At 38.9% G+C, this 15,612-nt stretch overlaps 1 protein-coding gene across 1 annotated transcript in view; it reads left to right on the forward strand.

Moving 5' to 3' along the window:
• Nucleotides 1-15,612, forward strand: part of si:dkey-11f4.7 (piezo-type mechanosensitive ion channel component 2) — a 197,592-nt gene that overhangs the window by 39,647 nt on the left and 142,333 nt on the right. Inside the window, exons 12-14 of the mRNA XM_034171725.1 lie at nucleotides 2,279-2,338; nucleotides 6,528-6,676; nucleotides 14,339-14,503. Of these exons, the coding sequence (XP_034027616.1) occupies nucleotides 2,279-2,338; nucleotides 6,528-6,676; nucleotides 14,339-14,503 (374 nt within the window). The remainder of the gene's footprint in view (nucleotides 1-2,278; nucleotides 2,339-6,527; nucleotides 6,677-14,338; nucleotides 14,504-15,612) is intronic.

Below are 15,612 nucleotides of genomic sequence, written 5' to 3' on the forward strand. Positions count from 1 at the left end.
GGTATTACTGGTTATTGGGTTATCAATCAATCAATCAATTTTTTTATATAGCGTCAAATCACAACAAACAGTTGCCCCAAGGCGCTTTATATTGTAAGGCAAGGCCATACAATAATTATGTAAAACCCCAACAGTCAAAACGACCCCCTGTGAGCAAGCACTTGGCTACAGTGGGAAGGAAAAACTCCCTTTTAACAGGAAGAAACCTCCAGCAGAACCAGGCTCAGGGAGGGGCAGTCTTCTGCTGGGACTGGTTGGGGCTGAGGGAGAGAACCAGGAAAAAGACATGCTGTGGAGGGGAGCAGAGATCGATCACTAATGATTAAATGCAGAGTGGTGCATACAGAGCAAAAAGAGAAAGAAACAGTGCATCATGGGAACCCCCCAGCAGTCTACGTCTATAGCAGCATAACTAAGGTATGGTTCAGGGTCACCTGAAACCGGCCCTAACTATAAGCTTTAGCAAAAAGGAAAGTTTTAAGCCTAATCTTAAAAGTAGAGAGGGTGTCTGTCTCCCTGATCTGAATTGGGAGCTGGTTCCACAGGAGAGGAGCCTGAAAGCTGAAGGCTCTGCCTCCCATTCTACTCTTACAAACCCTAGGAACTACAAGTAAGCCTGCAGTCTGAGAGCGAAGCGCTCTATTGGGGTGATATGGTACTACGAGGTCCCTAAGATAAGATGGGACCTGATTATTCAAAACCTTATAAGTAAGAAGAAGAATTTTAAATTCTATTCTAGAATTAACAGGAAGCCAATGAAGAGAGGCCAATATGGGTGAGATATGCTCTCTCCTTCTAGTCCCCGTCAGTACTCTAGCTGCAGCATTTTGAATTAACTGAAGGCTTTTTAGGGAACTTTTAGGACAACCTGATAATAATGAATTACAATAGTCCAGCCTAGAGGAAATAAATGCATGAATTAGTTTTTCAGCATCACTCTGAGACAGTTATATTGTTATAATTGTTATAACTATTGTTATGTTGTTATATCAACAAAAGGTATACTGAAAGGTTTTTTGGAGCTTTCAGACAAATATAATTTGAACAGACATGACCTTTTTAGATATTTTCAACTAAGACATTATTTTGATAGAAAAATTAAATATGAAGAAGAGGATTTGGTGAAATATTTTCTTGAGGCTTGTAAAGGTAATGCACAGAAGAAACAAATAACAATAGTGTACAAATGTTTACAAGTATTTAAGAATATCTCTACCGCGTACATTAAAGAAGCTTGGGGAAAAGAGGCTAATATTACAATATCGGAGAATGAATGGTTACTTCCAGCTCTGGTCTTTGGAGAGAATTTGCATGGAAGACTGTCATACGTTTTTTTGTTACACCTTATGTTAAGAGTAAACAGTGCAATGACCCTGATAAGGCTCATTGTTGGAGAGATTGTGGACACATTAAAGCAGTACATTTTCATATATTTTGGGACTGTGCGAAGATCGCACCCTACTGGTCAATGGTGATAACAGCAATCCAAAGCATCATTGGATCAACTCTGTCATATGGGTTTACTGAAACATATTTAGGACACATTTCTTGTGGAGTGCCAAAATCACAAAAATATCTTCTGTCAATACTGTTGGTTGGAGCAAAGAAAGCTATCACCAGAAAATGGTTGTGTAAGGATGCACCTTCACTTTCTGACTGGATTAAAGTAATTAACGAAATTTATGACATGGAGAGGATGACTTTCTCATTGAGGCTGTCTGTTGATAAATGTAACAGATATTGGGAGAAATGGGTTGGCTATATCAAAACACTGAATCTTTAAAGGGGTGACGTACTGTATCTTGACTTACAAGCTATCAACATATATTTGCAAAGTCTAGTATTGATGCTCAGCCCTGTTTTTCCTTTTTTATGGTCTGCTCACCTTTGTTGTTTTATTTTTATTTGTTATATATGTAACAAAAATGTTTAAACAATCAAAAAATAAAGTTAAAAAAATATATATATACTGTGAATGGCCACACATTTTCTAAGTGCCAAGCGAGCAGTGTTAGATGTTTGTGTGTGTCACCTGGAATTTGGCCGACACCTGCCGCAAGAGAGTTCAATGGGCTCTCACAGGGCACATTCTGAGTTTCAGCCGCTAGTGTGCTCAGATAGTTGTAGCAACAGGTGTACGAGGTGTTGGAGGCAGCTACAGTTTTACACGTATTGCATACGATTCTTGCTTCATACGCAATTCGACCACATTCGTACTATGTGTGAAGGGGCCCTAAGGGGCAACATTCTTTCTCACACTAGTTTTCAATTTTGCTAGGTGGTCGTCTACAAGATCCTCTACATTGTCCTGTTCCTCTTCTGTGTGGTCCTGTACCAGGTTAGTGATTTTACATTTTATTTCTGTTGAAGAATGTTTACTTCACGTGTCTCTTTGTGTTTGTTGTTTCTGCCTGTCACCTTTTGTTGTGCTGCCATCGTGCCCAGGTCACCCTTGAAAAAGAGATCCTTGATCTCAACGAGTTTTAACTGTTAAATAAAGTAAAAATTAAAAGAATGCATGGCTCAGTACATTGTTACACTTGTGCATAGGTAAAAATGAATTTGCATTCCACATGTTCAGGTATGTGTGGGTTGATTGAGCTCTTTGTTCACAATGTGGAGATGGTAAAGTTTGGAAACTTGATATTGGGATCATAGAGGTCCAGAAGTACAGCACAAAACACAAAGCCACTTTCATCTTGCACTGTAATGTGTTGACTCCTAAATGATCATCAGTACGTTATTCAGCTGTTTGACCATAAAAAGGTTCAGAATAGGTCCTGATGTTATATGAACCCGTGCACACTCAAACATCTTACCTACTCGCCCATCAATACTAGTTTACACTTAAAAGTATTGATTATGACCCATAAGCACATACACAGACAATTTTTGCTGCCGTTTCCTGGTTTTGTATCCTCCCTGATTCTGCTGACCTTTTAGAAAATAGCCACTTAGAGAGACGCTTAATGGCTTTATGGATTATTCTGGACAACAGCCTTTCGCTGTTTGGTCAACATCACTGACGTGTTTTACAAACTCCAGTGTCTCAGCATGGATTTTATTTTTGTTTTTTTACAGATGGTAATTTTAAAAAGTGGCTAATTTTATTTTTCCCTTCATATTTCAGCATTCACTTACATAATGAGAAGCTAACTTGTTTCAAATAATGTCCAATAGTAAGGTCCAGAATTTTGGTAAATAATATACAAATAATGAATGTTTATGAGTTCAGTGGTACGTTCCAGCTTTCACCTCATAAATATTCGTTCCATTGAAAGAATGTAAAAACAGTCATTATTTGTTTTGTTAATCCTCCTGGTTCTTTCTGTAGATACTGCCCCTTATAAAGAACAAAATCGATATTCCTCCTTGAATTTATTGAAAGTCACACTGAAAACCAGGCCTGAGTCCCCAGAGACAGCCCACACACGGAGTCCATTTTCTGAAAGACCTAGAACATGGCTGACAAAATGCTTTTATACAAGACAATGTAGGCAGTACAGTGGGTGGGTTTTAGTCTCACAATCCTAATCTTACTGGCTCCCCACAGACAGGGGGAGCCCTCCCTTTATCTGAAACTTGCGTATGTGTGTTGGAAGTAAAACTTAACTCTTATGTTGAAACCTTGAACCGGTTAGAACCAGGTTCCAGATACTTCTAAACAGATAACAAAAGCAAATACTTGATAAAAATACTTGAACATAAAATAAGGAATTAGCACAGATATTGTCGAACAGTTTTATATAACGGTGCGTCACTGCTGCTTTGACATCAACAATCTAACACGAACTTTAAATAGGAGTTCAAAAACAATTGTCACGATGCATTCCGTGATGCCGTGCACCAACTTAGTGTACCCCCTCCCCAAAAAAGACTGTGTACTCAGTGCAGCAAAAAAAAATCACGCCAGAAATTAGTCCAGCTTTTCATTGTAACTTCCTCATAACAGCGCTTCATGCCTCGAGATGGCTTACAGCGTAGTGGATTTATTTTGTGTGTGTGTGTGTGTGTGTGTGTGTGTGTGTGTGTGTGTGTGTGTTAGCACCATCATCCATCATTGAGCTCCTTCAGATCGTCGTCCATCAGCAAAACAAACTCTGCATGTTTAGCTCAATGCGCCCCCACTAGTGGGCAGGGTTTGCAATAAAACGTATGGAACCAAATTTGCACGCTAAATGCAACGCAACACAAAAGGGATGAATAATCCATGTCACGTGACATACAAAGCACCAATCAAATGACAAGGATCCACTCAGCCGTTATAACAGTTTTTATCTCAATGCTTTAAAAACTTATTACAGAAAAATGGCCTAAAGTGTCAGGAGTTACACTCCTAACATGTTTAAAATATCACATCTGAATATCTGCAAATGAATATAATGATGTTTTTTCTTTGCTTCTCTTCCCTTCACACCACAGCTCCTGAAAGATGACATTAAGCATAATGTTGATATTAACTATGACTGTAAATTGTGTCACACTCCTGACAATTTGGCCACTTTTTTCTAATAACTTTTTAAATCATTGAGATAAAATGTTGTTGTTGACCATAATTATGGTCCTCATTATTGGACATTTTTTTAAACAAGTTAGCTTTTCATTATGGAAGTAAATGGTAAAATATGAAGGAAAAAAAATAAAATTAGCCATTAAAAAATTACCCAGATGTCAACGTTTTATTGTACTAAAAGCTTTGTTTGTTTGTTTGTATTTGTCTCAGTTTTGTAAAATATGTCTGTTTATTGGACATTTTGTGATAATCCCAGGGTAAAGACGGGGATATCATGAATGATTACTTTTGGCATGTAGAAATTTTCCACCAAAATGAGGTCCAACAACACAGGCACTGATGGCAAACTTAAAAAAACAAAACAATACAAGTAATTATTAATTGTGGCAAATTGTAATTGTTGGAGCCTCAGAGTAAAGTGTGGAGTACTGTTCTGTGCACAGCGGGTCCTGTCAAGGTCTCAGCTCAGAGTCCACTTAGAAGCTGGGAGCATGTTTCTCCATGTTGTGATGGAGTTACATTAGAAAGGGCATCCAGTGTAAAAGTTGTGCCATATTCTAATGTGGATCAAGACTGCTATGGTGACCTTTAGCAAACAGGAGCAGCTGGAGGTAAACAAACAAAAAAGATCTCATGTTGTTGTCCACTTAAAACTCTAAAATGTAATTAGGAAAACTGACAATATTGACCTCTTCAAATCTGCCACTAAGAACCTCAGGTGGTTCTCGTGTGGTGGATGCAGCAGTGCACGGTGCTCGTGCACGCTCCCACACCTGACCTGCAAATATGAAAATATTGGGGCTGATCTGAAATAGGTATTATCACATTTTGAGCAAGTATCAGGAACCAGGGAATTTGAAGCCATATAATTTATTTTAATCTATTAGATTAAATTATTTAATAAATTTTAAAGAAAGATAATTACAGATATCAACAAATTTATCAGCCCCTCCCCCCCCCCCCCCCCCCCCCACACATGAAATTTAACATTTTCTTCAAAATTTTACCAAGTTTTTTTTTTTTTTTTTTTTTTGGTGAATCTCTCAAACAAGTCCAGATTTGATGGTCTTCTGGAATGGACCTTGGTCACCAGGAGCGATGTTTGTTTTGAGTTGTTGTCGTGTTTGAAGACAAAGCGATGACCCAGTTTTACTGCTGACTGCTTGAAGTTTTCTTTCAAAATCTTCACATGACCTTCTTCCTTCATGATCTCTTCCAACTTGAGAACATTCCCAGTTCCAGACGCACTGAAGCATCCCCACAGCATAATACTCCCTCCACCGTGTTTCACTGTGGGGACGATGTTCTTTGGGTGAGACACCGCTCCCTTATTTCACCAAACATAAGCAGTGTCTCTGTTACCAAAGGACACACTTCCAGTGTGCATAATGTTTCTCCAGGTTGTCCTTGGTGTACTTCAGTCTGGCTTGATGTTGTCTTTTCTGCAGAAGTGGAGTTTTTCTTCTACAACCTTTCAGTCCATTCCTGTCCAGAGCTCAAGTGATTATCTTCTTTCAGACTACAATTCCTGACTTGACTATGTCACTCACTAGTGTCTTGTTGTTCTGGCATCTTTATATGCGTCTCTCACTAGTTTTCTTTCCAGAGTCTTTGAATGTTGTGTTGAAAATTCATTGCTGTGTAAAAAAGCACTTAGGAAAAATTTGAATAAAATGTTAAATTTCATAGGGTGGTGGGGGGTACTAATTTTGTCCTCATCTGTATGTCTCTAGCTCTATGTAAATACAGTACTGTATATATAATTGCAAATACTTGAGTTGATCTGGAAAAGTGCGCAGATCTAAAATATTTTTAAAATACATTTTTAAGCTGTTAACAAAAGTTGGTGAAGTCTTTGAAAGTGAAACAAAGAGCCATTCAGTTTTGGGGCAGATTGATAAAACATGGGCAGGATCAGAAAATTCTAAAAGACCCGTTTATTTTAGCGTGGTGTTGATTTGCGCTCCAATGAGTGCTCTTACATTTGGGTGCTGTGCTTTGTTGCCCCCCTCAGACCCGTTATGATGTGTGGCGTCGGGTCCTGAAGACGTTCTGGGCAGTCGTGGTGGGTTACTCCATGGTGGTGTTGATTGCTGTCTACATTTACCAGTTCAGAAGTGTGTCTAGTCTCTTCAGACAGATCATGGGCATGTCGGAGGAAGGGTGAGAGCATTACGACCTGCTCGTATTGGTCTAAATGTGATATATATATATATATATATATATATATATATATACAGTAGTGTTCAGAATAATATTAGAATAATAGTAGTGCTATGTGACTACCAAGATTAATCCAGGTTTTGAGTATATTTCTTATTGTTACATGGAAAACAAGGTACCAGTAGATTCACTACATTCTCACAAATCCAACAAGACCAAGCATTCATGATATGCACACTCTTAAGGCTATGAAATTGGGCTATTAGTAAAAAAAGTAGAAAAGGGGGTGTTCACAATAATAGTAGTGTGGCATTCAGTCAGTGAGTTCGTCAATTTTGTGGAACAAACAGGTGTGAATCAGGTGTCCCCTATTTAAGGATGAAGCCAGCACCTGTTGAACATGCTTTTCTCTTTGAAAGCCTGAGGAAAATGGGACGTTCAAGATTGTTCAGAAGAACAGCGTAATTTGATTAAAAAGTTGATTGGAGAGGGGAAAACTTATACGCAGGTGCAAAACGTTATAGGCTGTTCATCTCCAATGATCTCCAGTGCTTTAAAATGGACAAAAAACCAGAGACTGTCAGGTTCCTGGTTTTTTGGGTTGTGTTTGTATTCTCTGTCTCTTGTTCTGTCTCTGTTCTATCCTTCTGCTTGGGTTTTCTCTGTCCTGTTGTTTCTTGCCTTTCTCTCCTGGCTCTTGGTGGTGGGTGTCTCCCTTTGTCTGGCCACACCCTGGTTCTGGGAGTTTCTCCACACACCTGTTCTGAGTTTGCCGTTAATCACCCAGGTGCTTTATAAGCCTCACAGTTTGTCTCTGTCCTTCGCCAGATCGATGTGCCTTGTGCCTCTTTCCAGCTCAGTTACTTGTGTTTTTGCCTTGATTGCTTCATCGTGTTTTTGATTACCTGCCTGTGTACCTCGACCACGCCTAAGCCTGATGATTTTGTTACTGTTGCTTCTCTTGGACTGCTTATCTGTGTACTGACCTCTGCTACCGAACCGAGAAAATGCTTTTACTCCACTGAGCTGTGTACTCGCGTCCTGCATTTGTGTCCAGCCTGCTTCACCAGCTAACCCTGATAGAGACGCGTGGAAGAAAATGGAAAACAACCATCAAAATGGATAGAAGAATAACCAGAATGGCAAAGGCTCACCCATTGATCAACTCCATTGATCAAAGACAGTCTGGAGTTACCTGTAAGTGCTGTGACAGTTAGAAGACGCCTGTGTGAAGCTAATTTATTTGCAAGAATCCCCCGCGAAGTCCCTCTCTTAAATAAAAGATATGTGCAGAAGAGGTTACAATTTGCCAAAGAACACATCAACTGGCCTAAAGAGAAATGGAGGAGTATTTTGTGGACTGATGAGAGTAAAATTGTTCTTTTTGGGTCCAAGGGCCGCAGACAGTTTGTGAGACGACCCCCAAACTCTGAATTCAAGCCACAGTTCACAGTGAAGACAGTGAAGCATGGTGGTGCAAGCATCATGATATGGGCATGTTTCTCCTACTATGGTGTTGGGCCTATATATCGCATACCAGGTATCATGGATCAGTTTGGATATGTCAAAAATACTTGAAGAGGTCATGTTGCCTTATGCTGAACAGGACATGCCCTTGAAATGGGTGTTTCAACAAGACAATGACCCCAAAACACTAGTAAACCAGCAAAATCGTGGTTCCAAACCAACAAAATTAATGCCTCACAGATGTGAAGAAATCATGAAAAACTGTGGTTATACAACTAAATACTAGTTTAGTGATTCACAGGATTGCTAAAAAAGCAGTTTGAACATAATTGTTTTGAGTTTGTAGCATCAACAGCAGATGCTACTATTATTGTGAACACCTCTTTTCTCCTTTTTTTTTTTAATAATAGCCCAATTTCATAGCCTTAAGAGTGTGCATATCATGAATGTTTGGTCTTGTTGGATTTGTGAGACTCTACTGAATCTACTGGTACCTTGTTTCCCATGTAACAATAAGAAATATACTCAAAACCTGGATTAATCTTTTTAGTCACATAGCACTACTATTATTCTGAACACTACTGTAGATCTGTTTTTATGTCAAGAAACACTGTGTGCATGCATGCAATCACTTGTGTGTGTGTGTGTGTGTGTGTGTGTGTGTGTGTGTGTGTGTGTGTGTGTGTGATAACCATGTTGTAACTTTTGTCTTAAAACAAAATTTGTCAGACGTCCGGTAAGCTACGGCGGAAGATGGACGCATGAAGTAAGCGCTCTGAAAAGGCAGGTGGTTGAAACGCCACTAATTCAAAAACATCTCATTGCTTTTAAGCAAAATACTCGAAATATGAGTGGGGGTAGTAAAGCTAAGGGCAAGAGGATGACAGAAAGGACCAACATCGAGGTACCAATGTCACACGATGAAGAGACGAATGATGCTAATGCTAATGGCGATGAGCATGGCCATGACTCCTCGGAAGCAACCGGGCCGAATTTGAGAGCAATAAGTGAACAAATCAGTGAACTTAACATGACACTAACGGCTAACTGGGACAAATTCAAAGAAGACTTCAAGAAAGATATCAAAGACGAACTCGCACTGTTCAAGGAGCAGATTGATCAGTGACTAGCTACCAGAACGCTAAAGCTACAAGAACACGAGTGCGAGCGGAAGCAGCCTGCGCTCGCGTGGTCAAGCTGGAAACATGGTCAGCGGCAGCAAACAATGCGCTGGAACAGTCACTTAAAGAACAAAACGTACTGCGTGACAATATAGATGCACTCGAATCAAGATCAAGAAGGGGAAATTTGAGGATTTATGGAGCCCCTGAACAAAGCGAGACGAGTTCGGTAATCCAGTTTGTGGAGAGGTTAATTGCTAGTGAGAAGCTAATCGAGGACGGAGTGAAAAATCCAGAGTGCACCACTCACTTGCACCAAAGCCGGGCCCCAACGCACCCCCCAGGTCCATAGTTGTGAACTTTCTTCAATACAGAACCAAAGAAACAATACTCAGAAATGCCTGGAAGAAGAAAATTCAGATTGGAGACAGGTACCTCTCGATGGTAATGACTACACCACAGATGTGATGCAGAAGCGCAAAGAATATAAGACAGTCAAAGCAGCACTCAGAGAGGCATCCGCTTTCAGACGCTGTTCACCCGAATGCGCATTCACTGGGACAGTGGGCCACAAATGTATGACAGCGCGGGAGATGCCATGAGGGATCTGCGTCAGAGGGGTTTCTTTCTGGCCAACCAGATGAGGGGCCCTGGCGACAGCGACCCCACAACGTCACCGCAACTGGACCATGTGTCACCATGGAAACTCGTCTCCCGCCATGGAGAGAGGGAAGCTGCCAGACGAGCACGAGAACATCTACAGGAGTTCCAGCGCAAACTTAAACCTTGACATGATCATTCATATAAGAGCAGGACGTTGAACTCATGCGTAATGGGTAATTGTTAGTTCTGAAATATTTACGCCTCTTTTCAAAATGCTGTGAAACTATGATTGATATATTGGAATATACTGTCATCTACCTATGTTATTTAGCCTGACCAAAAGGAGCATACCACTGGTAGAATTAGTGGAAACACTTTTTGTTAAGGTACATCCACTGATTCTGGAAGGGGGCCCTCTTTTCAAGAGGCTTTCCCCCCCACTGGGTAAAGGTTTAAAAAAAAGAAAGGGTATTGAAATACCCAGCCTTGGGAGTCAAATTTATCTTGCTCTAGTATATACGTTCCTTTTTTATTAAAATGTTCTGGTTTTCTAGTTCCTTTTGTTTTCGTAGCACGTTGAGCAACCAAATAATATTTACAAATTCATCAACCATCAATGCAGAGTCAAAATTTGAAAATATTATCACTAAATATCAATGGGCTTGGTAATCCTGTTAAAAGGGCAAGGGTCATGAATAAACTAAAGAAAGATAAGGTACATATCATCTTGTTACAGGAAACTCATTTGAGTGCTCAAGAGCATGAGAAATTAATTAAATTTGGTTCTAAAAATATTTTTTATAGTTCATTTGCACAAAACCCAGATGGGGCGTAGCAATATTAATATCCAAGAATGTTAAATTTGAAACATATTCGGAAATAAGAGATAAAGAGGGACAATATGTCATAATTAAAGGTAATGTTGAAACAATCTTTTGACATTGGCAAATATTTACGTACCACCCGAAAGTGAAGTAACAATCTATAAAACAATATTTGACACGATAGCAAAAGAGGCTGAGGGAATCTGTATATGTGCAGGAGATTTTAATGCCATTCTTGATTTAAAAATAAATACTACAAGCACATTTTTCAGCGCCCCATTCAGTACATTCAAGAATAGACTATTTTTTAATAGGCCAAGAGGATTATTACAGAGTATCAGATTGTGTTATTGGAGTAGCAGACATTTCAGACCATAATTCAATATATCTAAGTATAAATCTTGAGAATAATATAAAAAGCACTGTATGAAGACTAAATGTTGGGCTACTAAATAGTCAATCAATAGTTGCCGATATCAAATGAGAAATTAAGTTATTCATAGCGGAAAATGATAATGGCTCAGTTGACCCATTAATACTATGGGACTCGTTGAAGGCGGTCTTAAGGGGAAATTTAATAGCCAAAGCATCATATTTACAAAGGAAGAGAGTGGAAGCATATAAACAATTAATAGCTGACTTGAAAGATAAAGAAAATAAATTCAAGTTGAAAAAGGACCAGGAAACTCAAAAGGAAATAAAACATCTGAAAGGACAAATTGAAGGATTACTAGATTATGAAATTTAGAAAAAGGCTAGATATATTAAACAGTCTTATTATGAACTTGGTCCAAAATCTACTAAACTGCTGGCTCGAAAACTGCGTAGGCAGCAAACCGATTCAATGATTACAAGGATTAGAAACCCCATTTCACAAAAATTAGAGAGAGACCCCAAGATAATAGAAAGCATTTTTTATCAATATTATACCAATTTATACTCACAAGAGGGCGCTCTTGACCTGAAATCCGCTAAACAGTTTCTGGATAAACTGGACCTCCCCTCTATAGGAGAAGCTCAAAATAAAATAATCACAGCTGAAATTACTCTGAAGGAGCTCGATAAAGCCATAGGCAGACTTAAGACCAATAAGGCCCCGGGCGGCGATGGTTACCCCATAGAGTGGTACAGAAAATTTAAGGAAGAACTGTCTCCATTGCTTCTCAGAACACTTAACTATATACACAAAAAGGGAAAGACCACTCCCTCTTGGAAAGAAGCATTTATGACCTTAATTCCAAAAGAAAGTAAAGACAGTGAAGATTGTGCAAATTTTAGACCAGTGTCAATGTTAAATGTGGACTATAAATTATATACATCAATATTAACTAAAAGATTTGAAACTTTTATTGCAGATTTAATTGACGAAGAACAGACCGGCTTTGTAACCGGTCGACAAACTCAGGATAATATTAGAAGTCTACAAGTAATTCAGACAACAACCAAAAATAAAATTAAAGCGGCCCTGATCAGCCTCGATGCAGAAAAGGCTTTTGACAGAGTGAACTGGGACTTTCTCTATCTAACTTTAGAAAAATTTGGCCTGACACAAGAATCAATTAAATGTGTTAGAGCAATTTATGACAGTCCCACAGCAAGAATAAAAGTGAATGGTTCTCTCACATATCATTTCCAACTTAAAAGGGGATCGAGACAGGGTTGTGGGATTAGTCCCAGCCTGTTCGCCCTTTACATAGAGCCACTGGCCCAAGCCATACGCCAGAGTGAAGAGTTGAAAGGAATCCAGATTCAAGGAAGGGAACAAAAGATAGGATTATTTGCAGAAGACGTTTTGTTATTTTTAGAAGACATCAATTCCTCTTTACCTAAATTAATGAGCATTTTACAATAATTTAATTCATAACTCTGGATACAAACTGAACATATCTAAAACACAGGTACTCCTTTTTAATCATAAACCCGCAAAAGAAATTGCAAGTAAGTACAATATTAACTGGGACAATGGAAAAATTAAATACCTTAGAGTATTTCTGTCTAAAGACCCAACTTCTTTATATCAGGACAGTTATAATTCAATTAATCAAAACATTAGAGCAGATATTCAGAGATGGTCCACCTATCCTTTAGACTTGACAAATAGGATAAATGTGGTGAAAATGAACATCTTGCCTAGACTTCTTTATTTATTTCAATCACTCCCTATTGACATACCCTCCAAACAATTCACTGAATGGGACCGGATATTATCTATATTTATTTGGGAAGGGAAGAGACCGAGGGTCAGATTCTCAACATTACAGTTGCCTAAAGCTAAAGGGGGCATGGCGTTGCCCAATCTGAAGTTTTACTTTTATGCGGCTCAGCTGCAGTTTGTATGTTGCTGGTGTGATCCTGGGTATTATGCCAAATGGAAAGAGATTGAGATATGTATACATGGATATCGCATCCAAACACTTTTAGGGGAGGATTCCATATCCAATGATATTAAAAACTGTCTCAACCCAATAACAATATTCACAATAGAAACTTGGTATAAAGTAGCCAAACAATTAAAATTAAACAGGGAAAGAAAAGTACTAAAATGGATATTCTTGGACCATGAATTTAAATCTGCGAAACATGACTCAACATTTAAGAATTGGAGTAATAAAGGTGTTACAGCAATTTGTACAGTTATTAAAAATAAGGAGATTAGGAGCTTTCAAGATCTAAAAGCATCATTTGGACTCATTGATCAGTATTTCTTTCGTTGCCTCCAATTATGAGAGTACTACAATAAGGAAGTTAAATTAGAAGATGGGGGTGAAGAAAATGCAGTTTTAGAAACAATAATAGGTGCATATCAACAAAAAACACTCAAGATTATATCAAAACTTTACAACAGTATGATGTCATGCCAGAATGTTACAACTCTGTATGTTAAAGAAAAATGGGAACAAGAAATGATTATCACAATAACAGATCAGGAATGGTACAGGATATGCGAGTTGGCACAGTCTTCCACCACTTCACTAAAATGGAGGGAATTCAAATGGAAGAATATAATTCGATGTAATTTTTATAACACCTCGTATAAAGAGCAGACAGTTGTCAAGTCAACAAATCTGTTGGAGACAATGTGGAATGATCAATGTCAATCACACTCACATTTTCTGGGATTGACAGATTGTGACATACTGGACTTCAGTTCACTCAACCCTGACACAAGTACTTCGGTACTCTGTCCCTTTCACACCAGCAACATTATATTTAGGACATGTTTCTGAAGTTGTTACAAATAGAGATGAATATTTAGTTAAAATTTTATTAAGTTCAGCAAGAAAGGCCATAACAAGAAGATGGCTCAAACCTGAACCACCAAACCTCACTGAGTGAATGGACATTGTACAGGAAATATTCACTATGGAGAAAATGACATTCACTCTGCGACTGAAAGAAGAGAAAATTATGGAAAAATGGGACAAATGGATTACATACCAAAATACACTTGTCACATAACTAAACATTTCAAATGCTATAATACTTTAATGGTTGCAGCTGTTCTTTTTTTTTTTATGTTTCTTTTTATTTGTCTGTGTGCATTTATTTCTGTTAATGTATTCAATCAAAATTGAAATGAAAAAGGGTTGTAATTTTCTATTGAAAACTCAATAAAATATTTGTGAAAAAAAAAAAATTGTCTCCAGTCTTCGAGACCTGGGTTTGGAGCGCTACGACACAGTGGAGCTGTTTGCTCGCATCCTGCTTCCGGCTGTGTTCCTTTTGGCTTGTATTCTGCAGCTGCACTACTTCAACACGGACTTCCTGACACTCACTGACCTGGACAACGTGCCTGTCAGACAGAATTCCAGGTAATGTGTGATGACACTTTGGGCTTTCCATTCAAATACTTTGCCACATTTCATTTCATTAAATCCACTGCACGTTGCTCTGGATGAAAAAAAGTTGTGCTTGAGGAAAGGAGCCTTTAGGCAGGAGCTTGAGTCATCAGATGGTTACCAACGATCAGAAATGGTTTCGACCCTTAACCATAACACTGTCCTGCTGGCGGTTCAGCAGTGATTGTCACCCACTACACACTCCCTCCTGCCAGCTCAACTCCTCCCTCCTGCTCCATATCTCTCTCTGCTGCCTCCTCGAGCCGTTGCACTGCCTTCTCTCTCCCACTCCCTGTCAGACCCACAGCTGTCAAGAACGTCCAGGCTGATTAGGCTGGGAAGTCTCTGGACCCTACCTCGACCTGGTACAGGCACGCCAGCCAGCCTTGGTCCCTGCAGTCCTGCACCAGGTCTTTGTAGCGCTCAGATTTCCTCCTCACACCTTTCTTCCCACGGCACAGTGGGCTCCACCGGGATGATCTTCTTGCCTTCTGTGGAGAACAGGAATGTGTCAGGTTAAGGTGGTGTGGATGACATCGGGAAACCCGGAGTTTCCTCTTCAGGTCTACCCTAAGCTCCCATGGTTGAGCTGACTGTAGGAGACTTGCCCTAGTTTTATTGATTATTTGTTTTTAATCATTAATGTTACAGGAAAAAGGAAAATAATCTTGTGATGTAAATGAACAAAAGGTTAATCTCATTCAGAAAAAAAAAATCAATTCCTCACTGCCCCTTTTAAGAAAAATAACAACACGCTCAATAGATTTAGTCTTTGTAACACTTAATAACACTTAATAATAAATAGTAAAAAGAAACTTTACAAATTTTATACTGTACTAAAAAAATCCATATATTGATACGAGGGATGACAGAGAAGTTTTGAGCCTGACTCAGAAAAATTAGGGTGTGGTTTTCCATGTTGCATTCTGAGAAACCAACATTTCTTGATAATGTATGTAGTTTTAACTCACTGGGTGCAATATTGAGAAATGATAGTTTCTCAAAATGCAAAAGATTGAGAACCAGGCCCTACTTTTTCTAAACCAGTCTCAAAACTTTTCAATCACCCCTCGAATGATTTC

The sequence above is a fragment of the Thalassophryne amazonica genome, chromosome 6 (assembly GCF_902500255.1).
Source record: "Thalassophryne amazonica chromosome 6, fThaAma1.1, whole genome shotgun sequence".
Lineage (NCBI taxonomy): Eukaryota > Metazoa > Chordata > Actinopteri > Batrachoidiformes > Batrachoididae > Thalassophryne > Thalassophryne amazonica.